The following is a 23905-nucleotide window of genomic DNA, read 5'->3' as shown; positions in this document are numbered from 1 at the left end:
ATTAATATATATACATAAGTATATATATTATTTTTATATGTATACATTTACTGAGTAAATGAATAACTTAATTATAATATTTAATTAAACTTAATCCAAAATCTTTGCTACTTTCATAAAGTGGTACACGATTTGACTTTAGCTGGGAAAGCGTCACCATCAAATGACTGTTAAAGTTTAATCTATGGGGAGTAAGGCTTGGACAGTATGGTAGAGCAATGATACGAAGGGGAGACGGAGGGAGAGAAGGGATCCCAGACACCAAAGGAGGGTTAGTTCCTTGACTGGCCAGAGCCAAACAACGACAAATTTGATCTTACAGAATTTCGTCAGTGCCTTAAACAGTTTAAATGTATTGTTTTCATAGGTGGTAGGGTACAGGTGAGGGGTTGAGGAGGTAAGGAGGTTAGGTCAGTAAGAAGACAGAATTAGATCCGTTTCAGCTACATGAGGCCTCTGAAACTCTGCCAGCCTCTGCAGGAATTGGAAAGAGCTCAGAAGATAAGTCATGAAGCCTTGAATCTGACTGATCAAGACATCTACTTTGGATACTAAAGGTAATAAATAGAAACTTTTAATACATTGATATACCTAAAACTTAAGGAATCAAGTATAAAGAGAAAAACACAATAAAGTTTCAAGAGATCTCTGAGGAGGCTGAAGTCTGCATGAGCATATTGTTTTCATATGAAAAACTAAGTAACGGTAACAGTTTTAAATTGATTATTCTGTAAAAATTACCAGTATGTCATTTAGGAAATGGGGGAAAAAAAAGTAGTTCCCGTAACAATTATTCACATGTCACAAAATCTCTATTGTCATCAAATTCTTGACTATTTCACAACCCCTTTCTCATTACCAGTAAAAATACAATTGTGACTTACCAGGCAGCTGCAGTGGCCCACCAGCCAATGTGTAATATGTCTGCTATTGATGGCTATAAGATAGAATGAAAAAGTCATTACATTAATTGACACTGAGTGTTCCTTCGAGAGGAATGGATGAGGTGGGCATTACTGACCACATATGCCGAGCGATGCCCTGCTCCTTGTTTCGGTGCAGCGCCGGGTTCACACACTGACTGATAATCATAAGATTTGTTGAAAGCATAAACCGATATATTAACCAGGTGTCGCATCAAACTTGGATCAATCTCTCCAAAAAATCTTCCAATCTGGAAGAGAGGAAAAAAGACTCAAGTTTCAAATTCATGCTACATGTTAGCACCTCACCTACTGCAATGAAAAGAAGTAAGACAAACCAGGAATTAAAACTACTAGACGTTAAGCACAAAAGCATGAAGCTGTACAGGATATTCCAAAAGAAGTGAAATGAGCTTGGGGTTCTCAGTGCTCCGGGGCTCTGTGTGATGCGTGGAAAGAACACACACAGCTAACTAAGCATTAAGGTCCTCTTCCCTCTTGTGGGGAAGAGGAAAGTAGCCTGAGAGAAATGGGTGGGATTAATAAAAGAACAGGAACCTATGGACAAACTCAAGGCTTATCAACTCCAGTCCATGAATATGGCCAGTTAAGAAAAGCTCAGTGCTTTCTTGAAGTTTATTTATTTACTTAGAGAGAGAGAGAGAATTCCAAGCAGTCTCCATGCTGTTAGTTCACAGCCCAATCTCACCAACTATGAGATCAGGACTTGAGCCAAAATTGAGAGTTGGACGCTTAACAGACTGAGCCACCCAGGTGCCCCAAGATCTTGTCTCTTGAAAGAGAGACCAGAAAGGTAGATTCAGAAATGAAATTAGTTGGCAACTCATTCTAATTTGCTTAAAATCCTGTGTAAGCCAAATAGCCTATGTGCTGGCAACTTGCAAATTTGGGAATAGAAACGTCATCAGTTCAAAGGAGCCACATATTAAGTTAGATATTATTAATAGTTAATATGCAAACATTTTGTCAATTTCTGAGAATTCAAGAATATAACTACATGTTTTAATAGTAACTGTTATTACTATAAAGGAAACGCAACTAATAAATATCAGGAAACTGTATTGAGAATATATTCATTAATAGGTTTATACTTAGCATTTAAAAATTTATGACAGAAATACAACAACTCATTAATTTCTATAATGGCTTGAGGACTTTAATATGACAATCAGGGAAACACACTTTGGAAACTGTACTTTGTCCAACTGTGATACGTACCTGGTTAGTATAATCATCATGGTTTGCCATCAAAAGAAACCCACCATCATCTAGAATCACGCAATCCATTACCTACCAAAATAATAAAAACACATTTTGAGAAGATAAGGAGGTTTCATTATCAGTCTGTATTTCAGATAGATGATTTTATATATATATTTAGGGAGAGTGGCACAGAGAGAGAATCCCAAGCAGGGTCTCTGCTATCAATGTGGAGCCCAATGCAGGGCTCAGTCCCAGGACCATGACCTGAGCTAAAATCTAAGAGTCGGATACTCAACCAACTGAGCCACCCATGTGTCCCAGTAGATTGTTATAACAAACAAAATAGGAAAAAAACCCTTCAAGTTAAAGATCTATGTTCAAGAGATTCTGATGAAATAAATTAAGGACACACACAGATTCAAATTCTCAGAGTTTCACCACTACCCTTTCCAACTGTCAACTGAGTCTGAACAAATCATAAGATAAATCCAGAAATCATCTTTTTGACATTTTGCTCATCTAAATGATCCAGGAAATTGGATGCACCAAAATACTTAATAATATATAAAAACATACTTAATATTTTGACAAAAATATCTTTAAAAATGCACTGTAGTCACCGTGCTTTAGACTAAAAACACATGGAGCCTAAGGATATTTATAACTATCTTATATTTTGTATAAAATTGGTTGAGTAATTTGAAATTTAAAAGTAGAAAACAGGGGCACCTGGGTGACTCAGTTGGTTAAGTCTGATCTCAGTTCACGTCATGTATCGTGGTTGATAAGTTTGAGGCCTGCACAGGGCTCTGTGCTGATATCTCAGAGCCTGGAGCCTGCTTCAGATTCTGTGTTTCCCTCTCTCTACCCTCCCTCATTCATGCTCTGTCTCTCTCTCTCAACACTGAATAAACATTTAAAAAATTAATAAACAGTAAAAGCAGAAAACAAAAAAAATGCTCATGATAGAAATCAATCCCCACCCAGTTTATACCATGTTTAAATATAGGGATCGGTTTAGTAATTTTTATTGTAATAAATGACGGTTAAAAACATTGTTCTCAGAGTTGGGGACATATGGAATCCATTTTCGTAATGTGGAAGCAGCTTGCTAAAAACTCGACTCTCAAAACAGTCTTTATAGTCTCTACAAAATGTACGTAAAATGGAGAAATTATAAAAATNAAAATGCTCATGATAGAAATCAATCCCCACCCAGTTTATACCATGTTTAAATATAGGGATCGGTTTAGTAATTTTTATTGTAATAAATGACGGTTAAAAACATTGTTCTCAGAGTTGGGGACATATGGAATCCATTTTCGTAATGTGGAAGCAGCTTGCTAAAAACTCGACTCTCAAAACAGTCTTTATAGTCTCTATTTACAAAATGTACGTAAAATGGAGAAATTATAAAAACAACATTGTTGGCTTATAATTTCACATGACTAGAAATAAGATGATGTGAACCCACTGTTTGCCTTGGAAATAAACACACACATATAAGAAATTGGGAAGCGAATAGTTGAATTCACTCTTTGTATTCCTGGAATACTTTATGTAGTATCATTCTTAGAGCATATTTAACATTTTTTTAAAAATTTTTATTCATTTTTGAGAGAGAGCGAGAGAGAAAAAGCATGAACGGGGAGGGGCAGAGAGGGAGGGAGACACAGAATCCAAAGCAGGCTCCAGGCTGTAACACAGATCCTGCTGTGGGTCTTGAACTCATGAACCATGAGATCATGACCTGAGCTGAAGTCAGATGCTTAACCGACTGGGCCACCCAGGCGCCCCCATATATTTAACATTTGAACAAAGATATTTCAGAATGAAATAGAGGTAACAGAAGACAATATAAAATCCAATCCATGTAAGTGGAATTTGATTTAAAAAATACGTAATTGCAAAATTGAGCTCAAAAAGTTTTCTCATCACTATATTTACTCTGTAAACAAATTCAGAGAAAGTACAAAGGACAGGGAAGAATCCCTTGATAACCAGTAAGGCCACTTTAGTTAGAAACCTCCCACTTAGAAACAGCTAAAGACACTTAAAGAAAATCCAACACAACTGAGATTGAGTACAGTTCATACTAAAACAGGCTTTTTAAAATACTTTCCCCTTAATATGTGAATATTTTTAAAAACATGGTTAGGGATTAAAAGAATTTATTCAAATTCTTACCTATAAGTTAGTTCAAAATTTCATAAAATAAAAATTCCTGCATCAAATGACTTAAATCAATGACTTTAAAGCCTTAAAAGTAACATAAAAAATTACACTTAAAAATTAAAAATTTTTCTTACATCACTGTTCCTTTTGCAGTCACAAACTGGTCCAGCACACTAAAAGACAAAAATCCAATTAGTACCACACATTTTTAATAGAAAGAAAGGATTTTCATGATACATTATCATCATGCTGGAAATCTTAGAATAATTTATCTACTATAAAAGATTAAATGATGGGGCGCCTGGGTGGCTCAATCAGTTAAGCATCCGACTTCGGCTCAGGTCATGATCTCGCGGTCTGTGGGTTCAAGACCCACATCAGGCTCTGTGCTGACAGCTCAGAGCCTGAAGCCTGCTTTAGATTCTATGTCTCCCTCTCTCTCTTTGCCCCTCCCCAGCTCGCACTCTGTTTCAAAAATAAGTAGACGTTAAAAAATTTTTTTTAAAAAAGAGATTAAATGACAGTCTAGCCTGCCATCAAGTAATAGCTATTTAAACTAGTATTTCAAATTCTAATATCAAAATATTTTTCCTCTTAATCAACTAATCTGAACAAGTCTTTCCAAAAATATTAATTCATAGTTCTGCTTAATTAAAGTAGCACTGAAAATTATACATTGACAAAATTAAGATTTTACTTTTACTCTTCTTATTTGCATTTGGCATGGAGTATAGCATAAATGTTAGCAAAAATATAGATCTTACCGGATCCCTGATTGATGCTTTGGTGAAATTCTCTATCCAAGAATTTACATCAATTTTAATTCCAACAACTGAAAAATGATGTAAAGAAAAATTGACACAATTAAAAAACGTGGCTTTGATTCTTAGTATCTATTTTTCCTCTTATATTTGAATATTTCTGAGCAGGTATGTTTAAATTTCTTGAAATTAATTTCAGCTATACATTGAAAAGCTGACTTAAGTGAAAAGGTTGCAGTTTTAATGTCCATATAATATTTGCTATATGATAATTTTCAGTGTATACAGTAGCATTAAATTTGGGTTTACTGTAACATTTATTACAGAGATTATATTTCTTGGGGTTTTCCTTAAAAAGTACTGCTAACAGCTCTTACACTATTAAATAACTTTCATTTATATTCACAACACAGTTTCCTCATTGGCTACCACCTCACCAATTAACTCATATACAATAAGCTAAAAAGTAAAAGGTGGTAGTGTCAGGAATAGTCTTTTAATGTGAGGTCATTCAGGTGGAATGTTAAGCTTCCCTAGCCCCCTCCAATGCATGCATCATGTGGTTGAGAAATGTATGTCCAATAGATAGATAAGTGGATGGGAGGGTGAGTGAATGAATGAGTGTCTGGGAGAAAAAGTGAGTGAGTAAATGAGCCATTGACTGAATGAAGGAAGCAGGTAATGAGTCAGTGGTGGAGGTAATCTCTAGTTGAACCCCTGAGGGGTAAAATGGCCTTCAGGAGCAGGAAGGCAATCTATCGACCTTTTCAATCTGGTCTAATGTACTCTCTCTCAAACATTCAAATAGGAAATATACAATGAAAAAAAGATTCTACTTGATTGCATCCACTTACTCCAGCCTACTTTCAGTTCCCATTGACGCTCAGTTTTCTGATTTGTTTCGGCAGTAGTCACTTTTCCATTTTATTGTAGTTTTATGTAAAAAAAAAAAAGGTTCTTACCTAATTCATTATATCTGGCACATGGTATACATATGCCATAACTTATTTATCTTTTCCTTCAATGATGGAAACTTAACTCTTCATGTTTAACTTATTACAAATAGTCACATCCTTGGGTGCATATCCTTTTGTGTCTTTCAAAGTATCTTTTAGGACAGACTTACTGAGTGGAAATGATGGATCAATCTGGCACGTAGAATTTTGATTTGACCCTATCAATTTGAGCAGCGGTGTATACACATACACCCTTAAGAAATCCTTCACTTCTGTGTAGTATCTATTCTATTTTTCCTCAATCTTCTAGGTCACTGTATTTTCTTTTTAACAATTCCCTTATCTGTCTTTGTCTTTATTTTGCTTAAAGCTTTCTGGTGGCCTTCCTGTGAGATTTTACTAGAAATATTAGGTCACATTTAATTTTGGCCATGTGTATGTATACAATATATATGCTTACCTGCAGGTTTAAGAAGTTTTCCTTGGATATAGATTTCTACAGCTTTGCTTACCATAATGCCTGATTCATAAGCACCAGGTCCGCTTTCTGAAAAGAAAGAAGGCAACAACAAAAAAGGAAAACCGACCTGTCTAGATAAATCAAATAGTGAATAATTTCTCCTAATAGAAATAGGTGGATCGTGTGTTGCATAAGTATTCTAGTACAGATACGTCATAAGGAGGTGTGTAGTCTTCTCTCATCTTCCTCTACAGAGCAGGCTCATTGGAGTATCCGTGGGATGTCAGTTAGTCAGCCTGTCTGCATCCACTTCCACAACATAAATGGGTGCAGGCCAAGTCTCTGCTTCCTGACATTTGCTAACAGATTGCACAGGCTGCTGAAGTTAGGTGGAAATTCCAGATGGATCGTAGAACCCCAAACAGCCTTTGCATTTTAGACCTCAGCCCCTGGACAAGATTCTCTGAACTTTAGTTTTCCCTTTTGTAAAAATGAGGATGAATAACACCTACCCCCAGAGAGGCCCAGAGATTAAATTAGAAAGCTTTGGGCAAAGAATCCAATAAGCTATTTTAAAATGTGGGCTACTGATAATTTTCATGAGTAATATATTTAACTAAAACTGACTCAACTGATTAATGACATTTTTAAAAGTCATTATACATTAATAGATTTACAGTTTGTGAAATGAGGGATTATCTACATATGTTTCTATGCATTACGTATACCTGTTGATATGTTATATTTACATTACCGGATGACTGTTTCCTGTGTGTGCACTTTACCTCCACAACTAACTGGAAGCTTCTGTCCTTTCAACGTCACACATAAAGTATATACTTAATAAGGACTGCTTGGAGCAATTATTATTAAAGTGTATGGTTATTGGGGAAAGCAGGAAGTAACAATAATTAATTTATTAAAAAAAGGAAATTGAGGATAGCTGAATTCCAAGTAATACTTACTGTTAAAGTAGGGAGCAGTAAAAACATAGTTGTCATTATCGAGACTCCTTTTATAGAAGCTATCCTCATATGTTTCTGGATTTTCTTGCCAGTTTTCTCCAGCCCTAAGGAGGAAATGGCTCATCATTTTTATTCTTGAATCTGCCTGATAACTTATTTTTCTGTAAAATTACGGAATTTTACAGATATGTCTACATCTAATGATACTCATTAATAAGCAATATATCATCATAGAATAGATAATAAGGGTCAGAAAAAGCTCTTGGTTTTACTCTGCAGTTTTACCATCCAGGTAATTATGTACAAGTCGGTTAATAGGTCAATTAATAGTAATAAACCTCCCCACCACAGATTACAGACTATTCTGGATATCATCAATGGATCTTGTCTCTGATTACAGTGAGAACAATGAGGTGCTATGAAAACATTGCCAATAGGCTATAACCCTTATGTTCATTTAGGTTTGCTTGTGTCTACAAAGAGAAAAAAATCTCATTTAATGTCTCTTAGATTTTGGAATAAATATCCAAAAGTGTCACTGAATAATCATATAATAGCATTTTTAAAGAAATAGGATATTTTAATAATGTAAATAATGTTAAATGTCTCCATTTTACTCTAATAATCAGTTTCTATATAGAATGGCTTCCTTATAAAGTAACGTGCACACCCTCAGAGTAGACTTGTAGTGCACTGATTTCTACAGATGTTATTTGAACTTACTCTTTGGGATAAACTCTGGTAATCCCACCATCAGTCACAACGAACCGTGCTTTCACTCCCTTGCTAAAACAGAAGACAGAAGAAGCCAATTTTTTATTTCTCGTACTCTCGGTAAGATAATAATATAGGTGTTGATGATACAAAGAGAAATAAAATGAGTTCCTAACATAAAGGAAGACAAAGTAAATATATCAATATATGCAAACTATGCTTTAATGTTGCAGATATCTAAGAAATAAAGGGAGAATGCTTAACAAAGCCCCTTCACAGTAAGGAAGAATACGGCCGCATTTTGAAGATGGAATTAGCAGAGGAGACAGAGACAGCAGGAAGATGTTACGCGTAGAGCCAAGACTGGATGTTAAGGGAAAGCTAGTAAAGAATGTTAAGTATTTGGTGTTATAAAAACAGAAGACAAGGTGAGAAGCTATAGAAAGTAAAGTTTTAAGGACATGGTTCTTAAGAGTGGTCAGCTCTTGAATGACCTTGAAATCCACGCTGGAGAGCTTCACCTTTATCCTGAAACTGGAACTGCATTTTAAGAGTGAGATGGGCCGGGGGGAGTCCTATGGAGAACAGAATGGGGGTGTGGGTAGAGGAATCAGAGTCCCTAAAGACAGAATAAGCAGTTGCTGTAATTTCTTAGAAATGGGGAGTTATGAACTTGGATCTGAAGAAGACAGGACAACATTGTTAGAAGACGTATTTAGCATTTGGTAATTGACTGGAAATGGGGTGGAGAAGACATGGTAAATGAGAATTATCCGATTTCCCAATTTGCTGACTGGGTGTATAGTAGTGTTATTAAAAGGCCAATTCACTAGAAACATTATTTTATCACAAACACAGAAACGCACAGAAACAAGCCTTTTTAAGCATGGTTTGTTCACACTGCGGTGTGTAAGCGTCGAAAGATAAGTAATGGCAGATGTTAGTCCTGACACACATCCACAACTGGAAAGGCAAGTTGTCAACAATTGCAAGATATTTTTCTCAAGAAATTGTTATTAAAGAGTAAAATTTAAATTTCTGAGCCCAATTTTCCAAAAATTTCTCAGTGAAACATAGGATGGATATATATATATATAAATAGGAAAAAATACTTACATGTTTTTCTGCTTACTCCAGTAATTTTGGACAAGTTCATTTGTAAACCCTGCATCCAGCAAGACTCTGTTAATCAAATCCGTGTTACCTAACAGAGAAAAAGGATAGCCTCAATTATAATCACATTGTTTTTTCATTAGGATAATAATGAAACAAACATACTCTCTACTTGTAAAAAGCAATTTACAGTGGATAATATATCTATGAATTTATAAATACATCCAATATTAATTTTCTGCACATTTTTGTTCATCTCGCCTCACATTTTTCAGGCTTTGGCCAGAATTAATAGAAAAGCCAATTCTAAAAGAAAATTAGTTTGTAAACTATATCAAAAAGATAGGTGAAATATGCCAGTCAGAAAACATTAAGGAAATAAAAGAAATACATTTCCTCTCTCTTTTTTTTTAATAGGTGAGTATGGTGATCCCAAGCTATCATAAAAAATGGCCAATTTTATATATAAATGTAATACTACGTAATATATATAGTTTTTTGTTTGCTTTGGCGAAAGAACTGAATAACTTAAACACAGACCGGCAGTATTTTAAGACTGGCTTTTGGAATCTGCTGGCTTCAGAGTGTCATTTCTGGAATAACCAAAGAATAAAATAGCCCAAGTCCAAAGGTAATGGAGGGGCAGAACGCAATGACCAAGGGTCAATTAATACATACTCTTAAACAAAAAGCTTCACCTTCTTTCATTTCATTTGGTCCTCTGTTTTAAGCCCACGAAACTCTAATAACCTACAAATACTGAAACCTCACATTTATGAAAAAATTTTATTTTGTCCAGGTAAGGAATATGTGGTCTTCTTAATATATATTACTGCAAAAGGAGGGGAGTAGACTGGACAATATTTTAGTTGATTTTTTAATTTAATCCACATTTTAGACTTCATTTTAGGAACTGTTTTCATTATGTCAGTGAATGAATCAATTTCAAAAACAGTCCATTTGAAAAGTGAATGATGTAATTTAGTTGCTGCAAATCTTTTTAGGTGAAAGAAATGAAGCCATCATTCTAATTTGTGGCATAAATCACTGTTGCAAGCAATTTCATAATTTCATTCATGTTTTAATTATACTGTAATTTTAAAATGTGTCTTGAAATATGGCCCCTGCTGCATATAATACATAAACAGATTATCAGTATTCAGCTTTACCATTTTACACACACAAAATCTCATTATGAGACTAGTTCAAAAATAAAGGGGGGTATGAAGAAAGGAACAGGCTCTGTTGCTTAAACATTTAGGTAATAAATGAACATAAATGGTGACAATTGTAGTTTTACTGTTGGATTAAGTACTTCCATAAGCACAATTAAAATCACCCAACCCACTTTAAAAGAAACTATTTAGATTTCAAGCACTGATACTTTTACTTTTATATATTATTTGATAACATGAGCTAAAATATGATTGAGAAAATTGTAATATATAACATTGTCAGAGGAAAATATATTTTATAGCTACTACCTTTTTATAATTAAAAATTCAATAAAATCTCAACACTTCAAATGCCTGTCTAAGCACCACAAGTATTTCCTATTGGATCATAAGGAAGGTTGATAAAAAGCATGAAGGGAAATGAAGACATGGGAGAAGAGACATTAATACAGATATTAGCACGGTGATACTGAAAGTATTTTTGTTTCAACATATTTATACTTTCCTAGGAGGTAGCATCCAATTAATATTTTTGTCAATTTATTTATTTGTTTTAAGAGACAAAGTGCATGAGCAGGGGAGGGGCAGAGAGAGAAGTAAAAAAAAGAGCATCTCAATCTGCACTGCCAGTGTAGTGCTCAACATGGAGTTTGAATTCAGGAACCGGGAGATCATGACCTGCGCCAAAATTAAGAGTCAAATAAATACTTAACAGACTGAGCCACCAAGGTGCCCATAAAGGCATCCAATTAAAGGAATATTCATTAATATTATGTCAGCTCTTTCTTGGGAACGCCATTATATACTGAAAGAAAAGTGGGAAGGCTCTGTCTGGCTCAGTCAGACTGAGCTGACACTAAGCAGAAAGGTATGGAAACACTCCTATCCAGTCATGATCCATGTAGACCTTCTCTACCTAACTCTAGCTCTGGGAGCTAATGTTAGCAAGGCTAGAAAGTTACTTCTTTTTATGAGATAACTTTAAATTTGAGAGATGCTTCAGTTCACCTCTTGTAATGAAGCAAGTGCTTTGTTTAACCCTTCCTGATAGAAAGGAAAAATAGTTTAAAAAAGAAAAACATAGGAAAGAATGAGAGGGATGGAAGATGAAGGGAGATGGAAGAAAGGACAAAAAAGTCAGTTATGGTTACTTTTTTAAAAAAAAATTTTATTTACTAAGGTAATTTTTGCCAGACAGTTGGTTTTCCTCTCATTGCCCATTTTCAGTACATCTTTTACTGTTACTAATTTTTTATAGGATATTTTTAGGAAGAAAACATAGGTAAGATTTTAAATGAGTAAATGCCAAGAAACCATTAATCTCTATAATGTTTTATAGTATCAATGATGTAAATTTCTCTGAAAGACAGAGGTACTGGTTAAAGACAAATTGTTAACATTTTTATTTACTCTTATTTTACTTCATAAAATGAAAAATGATAGAAGCGTACTTTTTTGCTATCAAGTTAACGGTGATCCAAACAGAATGTCAGGATGAAAGACACCACAAACCGACATACTTTCATTTGTACCTTGTTTTTATTCTCTTCATCTTAAAACTGTTCATATAAATTGGAGGATAGAGATACATTTATAAATGTTGTATGCATTCTTCTAGATAGCAACAAAAATTCAGTGGAAAATTTATTTAAGAAATTTGAAAGTAGCAAATTTACAGTCTTACTTACACTGAAGCATTTGCAGGTATCTAATACTTGGCTTTGAAAATCTGATTTTACTTTACAGTGAAAGAAACATTCTTTAATATATAAAAGGCCAAATTGTTACCATTTACCAATTAAAATTTTACGAAGTAAATAAGTAAACCAGGATACGAACACACTAATCTGCACCAAGATTTGACCACTTTGGAGATTATTGTATATTGGGTGTATACTTACAGGATGGGTTGTTTGGCGTTTTTCTGTCAATAAACTCATTGAAATTTAAAAGAAATTCGGTGTTATTATCTGATATCTTAAGGTCATTGCAGTAATCTCTGGAAAAAAAATTGTAGGATATTAGCTACGAATGTCACAACTTTAGAAAAGTACACAGCCTTCATAGGAAGTGAAACCTTTTTTTTTTTTTACTATTTACTAAAACAGGTCTCTGCAGCCTGTTTAATTTCTTCTGACTTCCATTTCCTCATCTCTACGATTAAACAATACTTTGACTTAAGGATGAGTGGTGTACCTAATATTAAGGACTCGTGCTCTGGACAACAGGCGCTTAATAAACATTATTAGCTTTCGTTCTTAATCTTCTATTCTCATTTTATGTTGCATATTTGGAGTTTTCATATGGAAATTGAGAAATTTATTATTCACTAAACATGAAGAATAAATCCATTATATATTAACATTTATATGAAAAAGTATTGTATTTCAAAAATAACCTAATAAACAAAAGTGGCATTGGTTTACCTATTAGCCAATGTCTTTAATTCCTGACTCAATAGAAAACAAGTACGTCTCTGCATACAGTCAGCTGCAAGACTCGATTTGGGCCCAAAAAGAAAATAATCTCATACAGATATGCAGTGGGAGAAGACTGAATTATTTTAATGCTCTTCTCAGATGCTGTGGCTATTCTTTTTGGAAAAGAATACACCAAATCTTGCTACACCAAATCTTGCTAATGAGTAATGTCTTGATAGTAATATGGAATGTGAAACTAGGCACTTTTTCTACTGTTACATTAAAATTCAATGCACTGTCTTACACTTTAAATGAATCTGATTTTCTGGGGTGCCTAGGTGGCTCAGGTAGTTCAGCGTCTGACTTCAGCTGAGGTCATGATCTCACCACTTAGGAGATCGAGCCCCACATTGGCTTCTGTGCTGACACATCACAGCCTGGAGCCTGCTTCATATTCTGTGTCTCCATCTCTCTCTGCCCCTCCCCTCTCGCAATCTCTCTCTCTCTCTCTCTCTCAAAAAAAAAAAAAATTAAAAAAATGAATCTGATTTTGTAACATCGTAAACTGATTATTGAACAATTTGCTGATATTCTTTTTCATTTTAAATCTGAAAATTCCCATTCATTACTGTCATCACTGGTCTCACCAGACAAGTCTCAAACTTCTGGGAAACACTAAATACAGATGGCCCAAATTCTGACAAAGCACAGATTTTGTCATTAGCAACAGTCAGTTGCTGTCTACAAAGTGAAAGCCTTACATGACTGATTATTGAGAAAATACCCAGGGCATTCTGTTAAATAAAATCTTTTATTGAAAAAGAGTAAAGAGCCATCTATTTCATCTCTAAATTCGATCACACAAGTGCTTTTCTTTGAGACGGCCAAGTACTCTGGAATGCAGAACTTCCATTTCATCTCACTGAGTATTAAAAGACAATTTTTACTGCTTCCATCAAGGATATTTTACAGTGAAATGAGCTTTTCCCTAATGCAGATGCCTGGCTATAAAGATGATGATGGCTACCAGCATCCTTTAGTGCCAGTGCCTTGAATTCTGCTGCGGTATCAACTCATCACAGCTTTTATAGTGTCAGTGAAAATGTCAACATGAAGAAACAGACAAACATCATTTCATATTGTTACAAAAACTGCTTTGACCTGGAGGGTTCTCTGAAAGGGCCTCTAGAACCCATGGGTTGTGAGAACTGTGCTTTGAGAAATGCTATCCCAACTATTTTAGAAACTGAGGATAAAAATCAAGCAACATAAAGGTAAGTTTGTCATTATTATAATGAGGTTCATATAACAGACTGGATAATCAAATATTGAAGACAGAAAAGCACTTGAGATGCAAGGATATATATATATATATATACACACACACACATATATTTGTGTATATATATATATATATATATATATATACACACACATATATATACACATACACATATCCTTGATATGTGTATATGTATAAAGCATCAGAGAGTGAAGAGCAGTAAAATGTCAGAACTTCAAAAAACAAAAAACCCCACCAAACTTCAGTTGATGGAAATTTTTAGTGTAGAGGCTCAGTTTAGAAAGGTTGCATAATTTTTACTCATTTCATTATCAACAGAGCTAAAATGAACTTCTTCCCACAATTGGTATTTAATTATAGATATCATATACTATTATTTCTTTCTCATTCTATTAGCTTCTTTGAAATACCTTTCTCATTTCTGATAAAGAGCAAAACTATTCCATGTTTTAGACTATTTCTCTCCTTTTTCTGAAAATTTTAAAAAATGTTTATTTATTTTTGACAGAGTGTGAATCGGGGAGGAGCAGAAAGAGAGGGAGACACAGCATCTGAAGCAGGCTCCAGGCTCTGAGGTGTCAGCACAGAGCCCGACATGGGGCTTGAACCCATGAACTGTGAGATCATGACCTGAGCTGAAGTTGGACACTTAACCAACTGAGCCACCAGGTGTCACTGGACTTTTCATCTCTTTGACTGCTTGTCTTTTAAAGGTAGGAATAATGCTCCATGCATTTATATTTTACTCAGAGGTAGTGGATATTCTTCTTAGATCAGAATTTGATAATCAGTGTTCATACTTAGATCATAAAATAGCAAGGAAATTACCTAATCGGTAAAATGGGATATTACTAATAATTTATTATAGAGTTCACTGGCGCAGTAAATATAATCATTCATGTAAAGGGCTTACCACATTAGTTGAGGTAGACATTCATTGGTTTGTCCCACAAACTCTAACCCTTCTTCCTGTCTCTCTATATACTCCTTCCCTAAACACATGGGCAAATTCTGCTCTTTCAGTCCATAACACAAGAATGGTTCATATGTTAATCCTTGCTGAAGTGAACAATCATTTTTTAGAAATTGGGAACCGGAACTGAGATATATGTTTATCTTCCCTCTGAGTACCAGGATTTCTACCATATTTTCCACCATGTCTAACAGTAAAGCTCAGAAAGCCAGTCCGCATGGTCTACTATTCAATAACTGGGAGAGATGAAGAGGCTTCCTAGAGAAAATACCAATCTGAGATGGAAAGGGAGTCTTATCAATATAGCACATGTAATTTCAAACTCTTCTTATTCTGTGGCATACTGTTCTGTCTTTAATATTCTCCTTTCTAGCTAAAACTGGTTTTAGCAGTTTAAGATAATCAGTTACTTATATTGACAAAGCGGTAAGACTGCAGGTATCATTAATGATTTTTTAAATATTGTTTACATATTTATAGATTCTATAGGCACTAAATGTATTTATTCAGCACCTACTGTGTGTCAGGCAATGGATGTGATGATGGGTATTGAATGGTAGATAAGTCAAATAGGTTTATATGTGGCTTTTTTTGGGGAAAAGTAAGTAACATTAAATGGGCCAGTGCTCTAATAAAAGAAATACAGTATTCTATGAAGGAGTCAGCAAGGATGTCTAATCCAGTGAAGATGGGGAAAAAAATTCTAGATCGAGGAGCTTTGAAGTTGGGGTTTGAGAAGGGGTGGGATGTGTCTAAGTACAGTCCAGAACAAAAGAGAAAATGAGAGGATCAGAAGAGGGAAAAAAATTAGACCCATGTAGGAACTGAGTGAAGTTTAGTGTGGTTGGAATTTAGAGAGGTTGGCAAACTTTTTCTAAGGGCCAGATAATAAATGATTCAGACTCTATGGACGATAAGATCTATACCACAACTAATCAACTCTGCCTTTATAGTGAAACCAGTCACAGACAATTCATCATCCAACAAGTATGGCTGTGTTCTAAAACTTCGTATAAAGCAGGCAGTCTGCAGTATGTATATGGACCACACTGTTAACTGGTACTTACTAAGGGCAGTTTAAAGCTCTGATATAAAGTAGAGATTATCACCAGGACACTAGTGAGCTATTGGTTCATACTTAGCAGACAGGAAACATAATTTTATTCACATTCTAGAAACTCTCTCCAGTTACAGAAATGAGACCAGACTGGAAGTAAAGGGGGATTTGGGGAAGCAGGGAGATCAAGTAGGAAACAGCTGCACCAGTTTAAGTAAAGAGAAAGCACAGGCCTGGATGAGAACAAAGGCAGCAGAGTTTGGCAGATACGCAGAAGGAAATTCAGGCAGGAGAATCTCATGAAGGGCAGAATCACTCATGAAGCCAAGAATATGCTTTTTTAACAGAGATGTATGTTACATGTATTCTCTCTTTTTAAGAACGACCAAAACCTCAGATATCCTTATGATGAAATGAAACTTAGTCTGAAGGGTGCCTGGGTGGCTCAGTCGGTTGAGGGTCCGACTTTGACTCAGGTCACGATCTCATGGCTCATAAGCCTCTGCCCCATGTCAGGTTCTGTGCTGACAGCTCAGAGCTTGCTTCAGATGCTATGTCTCCCTCTACTGCTCCCCACTCACACTCTATGCCTCTCTCACAAAAATATACAAGCATTAAATCTTTAAAAATATTAGTTTGAGTTACTCTTTAATTTTATGAGCTGTCTGTGGGTTCTTACAGCAATTTAAGTATAAAATGTGAGAAATTAATAATACACAATTCTGAATCTATATTCTTTAATAGTTTAGCCTAGATTAAGAGAATTATGTTAATTTGAAGAGTATTATAGGTGTCTGCTATAGAGTGTGAATCAAGAACTAAGGAAAGAAGAAAAACAATGCTGGAGGCATCACAGTTCTGAACTTCAAGTTATATTATAAACCTACAGTAATGAAAACAGTATGGTACTGGCACACAGACAAATAGATCAATGGAACAGAAAACACAGAAATGATGCCACAACTATATGGCCAATCTCTGACAGAGCAGGACAGAATATCCAAAGGAAATAAGACAGTCTCCTCAACAAATGGTGCTTGGAAAACTGGACAGATACGTGAAGAATGAAACTGGACCACTTTTTCACACCATACACAAAACCAAATTCAAAAATGTATGAAAGACCTAAATGTGACATGAAACCATCACTACAAGAGAATACAGGTAGTAACCTCTTGAACACGGCCCTAGCAGCTTCTTTCTAGATAGGTCTTCTGAGGCAAGGGAACCAAAAGCAAAAGTAAACCACGCGGACTTCATCAAAATAAAAAGCCTCTGCACAGTGACGGAAGGAATCAACAAAACTAAAAGATAACCTACAGAATGGGAGAAGATGTTTGCAAATGACATACCTGATAAAGGGTGAGTATCCAAAATATATAAAGAACTGATACAATTCAATACCCCAAAAAACAATCCAATTAAAAATTGGGCAGAAGATATGAGTAGACATTTTTCCAAAGAAGACATCCAGATGGTCAACGGACACACAAAAAGATGCTCAATATTATTTATCATCAGGGAAACGCAAATCAAAACTACCATAAGATATGGCCTCACACCTGTCAGAATAACTAAAATCAACAACACAAGAAACAAGACATGTTGGTGGGAATGCAAACTGGTTCAGCCACTCTGGAAAACAGTACGGAGGTTCCTCAAAAAGTTAAAAACAGAGCTACCCTACAACCCAACAACTGCATTACTAGGTATTTACCCAAAGAATCCAAAAATTCTAATTGAAAGGGATACATGCACCCCAATTTTTACTGCAGCATTATCTACAATAGTCAAGTTATGGAAATAACTTAAGTGTCCTTCGACTGATGGATAAAGAATATGTGGTATCTATAGACAATAGGTTATTAGTCAAAAAAAAGAATGAAATCTTGTCATTTGAAACAGCATGGATGAAGCTAGAGTATGATGCTAAGCAAAATAAATTCATCAGAGAAAGACAAATACCATTTGATTTCACTCATATGTGGAATTTAAGAAACAAAGGGGAAAAAAGAAAGAGACAAACAGAGAAACAGACTCTTAACTATAGAGAAAAAACTGATGGTGTCTGGAAGGGAGGTGGGTGGGGGAATGAGTCAAATAGGTGGTGGGGATTACGGCATAATCTACATCATGGTGTGTGTGTGTGTGTGTGTGTATTCACAAATGCAAATACCCAGTTCTTCATAATTGATGAATGCACTGTTATTTCCAATAAAAGCAAAGTCTACATCTATCTTATTCACTGTTGTGTGCCTGAATCAGAACACTGCTTAGGCCAGCGTATTTGCCTACTGAGTGAATGAATAGAATGAATAGAATACTGTTTCACTTTTAAAGTTATTGCTTCCCTTGGTTTCATAATTTGGCATGGGACTGACTTAGAACTGTTACTGAAGACTTACCCATCCACACAGGCTATAAAAATACGTATAAAACAAAACCAACCTTGGTGCTATGAATGTGTAGCCAGATTCTTCAAAATTATCTGGCTTCAGTGTTTCTGAATCTGCAAAGAAAACATTACAGGATTAGATAAGCAATCCAGAATAGGCATCCTGAGTTTCTATGACAATAGGAAGGCATTAGCATGATAACCTATTAAGAAAAAAAAACCCAAAGTACTTATATCCTAAATTGAATCACATCAATGAACATAAAGGTCTTCAATAATACTTCATAGTATAATTACAAAATACATTTTAATTTCAAAACACAAATTACAACAGTTATATGAAAAAAATATGCTATGTCTTTGAAGTTTCCCATTTACTAACCTACCATAACCAAGGTATCTTTTATATCAATGTTGCATCAGTTATTTCATTTAAAATGTCAACATAAAATTTTTATCAGTATTATGGTAAAAAATGATTTCATAAATGATTTCATCAATGTCGTTTTTCATATTAGATGTAAGTTAGTAAGAGGAAGCATACAAACACACAAGTATTTAAGCCTCAGAAAAAACCTGAATGTGAAATACAAGCATATTCTTTCCCCCTTTTTTTGCTGCTAAGGTTTGAGTGATTGTGGAGGAAAATCTAGCAGATGAGAAGCACAGAGGATAATATCCAATAGGAATGGAAATATCAGTGGAAATGCCAAGTGTACTAAACAAAGAAATTGAGCAACAAGAAAATACTTGCCCTTCATTTTGCCCTTTTTTGCTGTGAAAATCCATCAGAAAGAGAAAGCAGGGAAACAAAAAAAAAAGAGGGTAAAGCAAAGGGGGTCACAAACAATATTTTATTCAACGCCTTTCTTGAATAAAAATATTGTGCATAGATCAAAGGTTTATTTATGTACAGCTGTAGTCTGGAAAAAAAAAGACATCTTTTTGAAGACTGGAAGGTATATCCTGTCAATTATTACTAGAGCATCTTCTCTGTACTGTGGTTATTTCAAGGGTCTAATTTGCAAAGTGTTTAACGCGGATGCGAAACCAGTGATGTTACTCTATATTCAATCAGAAGCATTTACCAACCGTCAAAGACCAACTAGTCATCCCGTCATTTACCGAGTGAAGAACTAGCTCATGCAAAGTTGCTGGTTGTCAAAAGACCATCATATCTATCTATCAAGTGAAAGTGTAAATATCAAAGTATAAATTAGCATAATGAGGGTGAGGATTGCAGAGAGCAAAAAAGAACTGACAAGGGAATGAGAGAAATGGTAGTTTACTTAAGGTCAGATGTAAAAGGTATATACAACATAATGTTTTTTACTTATCATAACAGCAAATTTAAGTTGTTAGTAATAAGTGATACGCAAAGGATATGATGGTCATTTTACTTTACTAAATGTAGTCACCCAAAACAAAGATTAATAATGACTTGAAATATGCACTAATGTTAATAATTACTCCACATTCCAAATGATGCTTTAAAAAAAAATTCGATTTACTGAAGACATTATTAACTTGAATTATGAGGAGGAAGTTAATTGCCAAGCCAAAGCAATTTCATTTATTCATACAAAGTAGATGTGGAGCACGATATTATTCTTGCCAAATGCAAAACAAAAAAAAGAGAAAAAAAAAGAAAAAAAGGATAATGCCTTATTAGCACATTGCCAGAGTAGAGACTATGTGAAACATTTTGCACTAGCTAGCAGACCCTTCAAATGACAGCGACAGAGGACACAGCACTGCAATGATTCTATGAGCACAAAGCAAGGCAGGGTAAGATGGTGGGGATGCCAGTGAGACTGGGTACCTGCTCATATTCTATCCACGTAGAATATTTCTTGTTCCTTGCATGTTTGGAATGGGTTAGAATCATTGCTGTAGATTTGGTAGTAACACCTACTAAAATGTATAGGCCTTGGACATTCTAAAATCTAGACAGATTTATACATCTGATACTTAGAGATAAATAGACTCTGGGGTCGCTTTGAAGTACTTACATCTGGCCTGAGTTATTGTCTCTTCTATTTTGGCTTTTATATAGTAAAAACTGTAGGTTGGTAATACCAAGGCCAAACTGCAATAGAAACAAGAGAAGCATAAACACAAACAAACAACTTAAAAAAAAAAAAAGACACATCCAGTTAATGGATAATCCAAAGATCTTCCTCATGGGAAAGAAGAGACCTATTACTGTGACAGGAAAATGCATTCAGTAAGTAGAGTACTTAATCCGGTCTTGCCTTCCAGGGTCATCCAGTTCTCTACCTTGTAGGGAATCAGAAGAGACGCCAAGGAAAATAAGCTACAGAACGTGCCCATGAACTCACCGAGAAAGAAATGCCATGTGCACCGTATTTTCAGAAAAGTGTACTGAAATACTTTGAGTGTTCAAAACGATATGACGGTTATGTTTAAAGAAAATAAATATTACACTAACTGGATACCCCTTCATGAATTAAGCATTACATTAAAATGCTCTGTAGCAAATGTATGCTATTGCAAAATTACAAATGGTACTATCATTTTTACTAGACAATGCATAAAATCATCTGAAATAAACCCCTTTGAGGGGTGATATACTGGCTGTTTTAAGACTCTCCTCTTTAGGCAAACTCCCTAGTGTCAGCTGGTAAGAAAATTCAGATTACTTCATAGCACTAAGGCTGCCTGCTCATTCAATGGGTTCTTCCTACAAAATATAAAAGGGGTCAGAATATTTGAATAGTATTCAGTTTCAAATAACACAAGTGCATATGTGTAATTCTTCCACCTCTGAAATGACTACTATATTTGTGTAGGACATAACTAATAATTTCATATTCACATTTACAGTTACAAATAACTTTTGCTGTGCTTTAGTATAGAAGGAAACTTCAGAACTAAGGGCAAAAAAATGAGGATAGAGGAAGATTCCCAGTGATCTAAGTATTTTCAAAATTGATGTGTGATTAATGTGACCAAGTGACTCATTCAGCACTTGTTTTTTAGACTGAATCTAAAATTTAGCAATGCACAGGAAAAAGTGTGCATTTCTAGGTTTCTGAGTATTTCTGTGTATTGGCAGATATCCCTTTAAATCACTCAAGCCTCATGCTTCCCAAGCTTTTGAGAAGAATGCCCAAGAATAGTTTCATGATCTGCTTTTTCTAAGAACAGTACAGAACAGGACAAAATATAAAACTCCAGGTTTTCCTTATGAATATATATGTTAAAAACACAAAGAGGAAAAAAAAAAAGCAAGGGTTTATTTCCTACAATTTAATTTTGCAGTCAAGATAGCAAAATGAGTGGATGCTGGTTACCTCCAATTCCCAAATCTTTCTCCTTCATTAAGTAATTCATAGACTGTCCTTATGGGGAAAAGGTCAGAGAAATAAAATGTTATGTAGATTTAATGAAAATCTCCCCATTCATTTTATAGGCAACTTCCTTTAAGTGGAGGCAGAGATTAAAATTAAAATAAGCAGTGCAATTAGTCTGAAAGCAAGATGACCTTTCATGATTCACTTGCCATTTATAAGATGTAGAGTAGAATTACTGAGCATTTGAAGACTGTCTCCTAGAAATTCCTCTCAAGGGAAATTAGGACATTTTTATTGCTCCATCAGCATTTATTGCTAAGAGAAACTTCTAATTAAAACCGATAACGTTATATCATGTAGCTGCTACAGTGTCACTCTCTAAGCTTGGGTTACATCTCATGTACCATAAAAATAGCGTTGAAACTCATGAGGAACACAAGATAAGTTTCAAAACTGACATATCAAATACGCCTTTTATTGGCCTTCACGTCTTAGGTTGTTCTTAAGAGCTACACCTCATTTTATAGAAAAATACAGTTACGCTTAATTTATTTCCATCTCAAGGCAACAGTTAGTTCTTCAACCTATTGCATATAAAATCCTGACCAACATTTTGAGTCAACGATGTTGTCATATGCAGTGTTTGCCGTCTCCCTCCATATAAAATCAACAGACCAAGACTGCTTTATTTTCTCCTAGAGATTAAAGCCTCATGAAGCCAGCAGCCACCAGGTGGATGAGAGAGTCCATGCAATGTTTTTGTGACTCATAGAAACATGGTTAACTGAGTTCAATGGAATGTAACGTACTTTTCAACTCAATCATTTGTCTCTATGAAACTAAATTTATCAATAAAAAAGAGAGCATTCTATTAAAATCATTACTTACTATATTTCAAACAGTAACACCTAAATTACATCAAGGCTTCAGAAAACAGAATAGTAAATATTTTTTGTTTTGTTTTACATAAGCGTAGGTATGTCAAAAATAGTATGAGAAACAGTGACGTCTGTGAATGTACAATGAGCCAGGAATTGAAACCTTATAGGCCTAGGAGGAGGATGACATAAGATTCAGAGATGGGGATTTTGAGGAAGAGGAAGAGAGAATGAGTAACAAGAAGGAAATATTCATAATAACCTCAATATTATGAGCCTGTAGGAAGTTAAGACAACAGGGAATGCCATGACCTCAGAGAAGACTTAGAGCAAGAAAGTGAAGGAAATTCTCAGCAATTGAAGAATGGAGAATTTCCAAGACACTACAGGGTATTAGTCTGTCCAATTTTCTTAGTCTGTCCAATTTTCCAAGGCTCAATCCATTTGTTGATCAGGATATTATAGACTTGCCACTAGGGAAGATAATTTATCAACTGAGAATTTTATATCAGATCACACTATGACATGGTTTTATTTTTAGGTTAATTTGCAACATTTAAGTAATGTAAACTGACAATTTGAATGAGGAAAATAGCGGAGGTGATGACTACAAATTACCAGGAAATTTTGTCAACAGGTATTATTGCTGACAGCAATATACAAAAGGATCAAATAGATTTATATCATCTTTTCCATTTTGAAAAATCAGAAGCTATAATTTTAATACATTTTTGCATTGGAAAAAAACTTTTCTGCTTTAATTACAGTGAAAATAGTTTATGAAAATGCAAGGACTTAATAGTCATCTATTGTGAAAATCGCTGCTAAAATAGGTGAAAGACACAGAACGGAATACTCTGGTATACAATACATATTTAAATCTAGTTAATTACCTGTAATCTGTGCCGTTCACAGGAGTCCATGTGTATGTCCTGTTCCCTTTGTCAATGTATCTCTAGAAAAAAAGTTTGATATGGTTGTCATCACCGTATAAATCCTGTGTGAATTTATACAAAAAGCAGAACATGAAACTCTGTTCATTCAAAACCCTCCTTCACAAATGGCTGACCTATTCTACATTTATTTGTTCTGTTGG

General features: G+C 34.9%; 1 protein-coding gene across 7 annotated transcripts in view; it reads right to left on the bottom strand.

Annotated features, from left to right (window-relative positions):
- Positions 1 to 23905, bottom strand: part of CACNA2D1 (calcium voltage-gated channel auxiliary subunit alpha2delta 1) — a 478329-nt gene that overhangs the window by 22562 nt on the left and 431862 nt on the right. For 3 of the 7 annotated variants that reach the window (XM_077748517.1, XM_077748518.1, XM_077748522.1), the window contains 14 exons: positions 23703 to 23764; positions 20627 to 20703; positions 19369 to 19389; positions 18668 to 18728; positions 12368 to 12465; positions 9295 to 9382; positions 8188 to 8250; positions 7465 to 7568; positions 6500 to 6586; positions 5087 to 5154; positions 4457 to 4495; positions 2163 to 2234; positions 1022 to 1174; positions 885 to 937 (listed from right to left, as the gene is read on the bottom strand). In XM_077748517.1, the coding sequence (XP_077604643.1) occupies positions 885 to 937; positions 1022 to 1174; positions 2163 to 2234; positions 4457 to 4495; positions 5087 to 5154; positions 6500 to 6586; positions 7465 to 7568; positions 8188 to 8250; positions 9295 to 9382; positions 12368 to 12465; positions 18668 to 18728; positions 19369 to 19389; positions 20627 to 20703; positions 23703 to 23764 (1046 nt within the window). Of the gene's footprint in view, positions 1 to 884; positions 938 to 1021; positions 1175 to 2162; positions 2235 to 4456; positions 4496 to 5086; positions 5155 to 6499; positions 6587 to 7464; positions 7569 to 8187; positions 8251 to 9294; positions 9383 to 12367; positions 12466 to 18667; positions 18729 to 19368; positions 19390 to 20626; positions 20704 to 23699; positions 23765 to 23905 lie in introns of all 7 variants that reach the window. The other 4 variants (XM_077748519.1, XM_077748521.1, XM_077748523.1 and 1 more) reach the window with 2 other exon arrangements.

This window comes from Crocuta crocuta, unplaced genomic scaffold (assembly GCF_008692635.1).
Source record: "Crocuta crocuta isolate KB4526 unplaced genomic scaffold, BGI_CrCroc_1.0 scaffold417, whole genome shotgun sequence".
In the NCBI taxonomy this organism is placed as follows: Eukaryota; Metazoa; Chordata; class Mammalia; order Carnivora; family Hyaenidae; genus Crocuta; species Crocuta crocuta.
The sequence above is the reverse complement of the archived record's forward strand: the minus strand, read 5'-3'. Positions and strand labels throughout refer to the sequence as shown.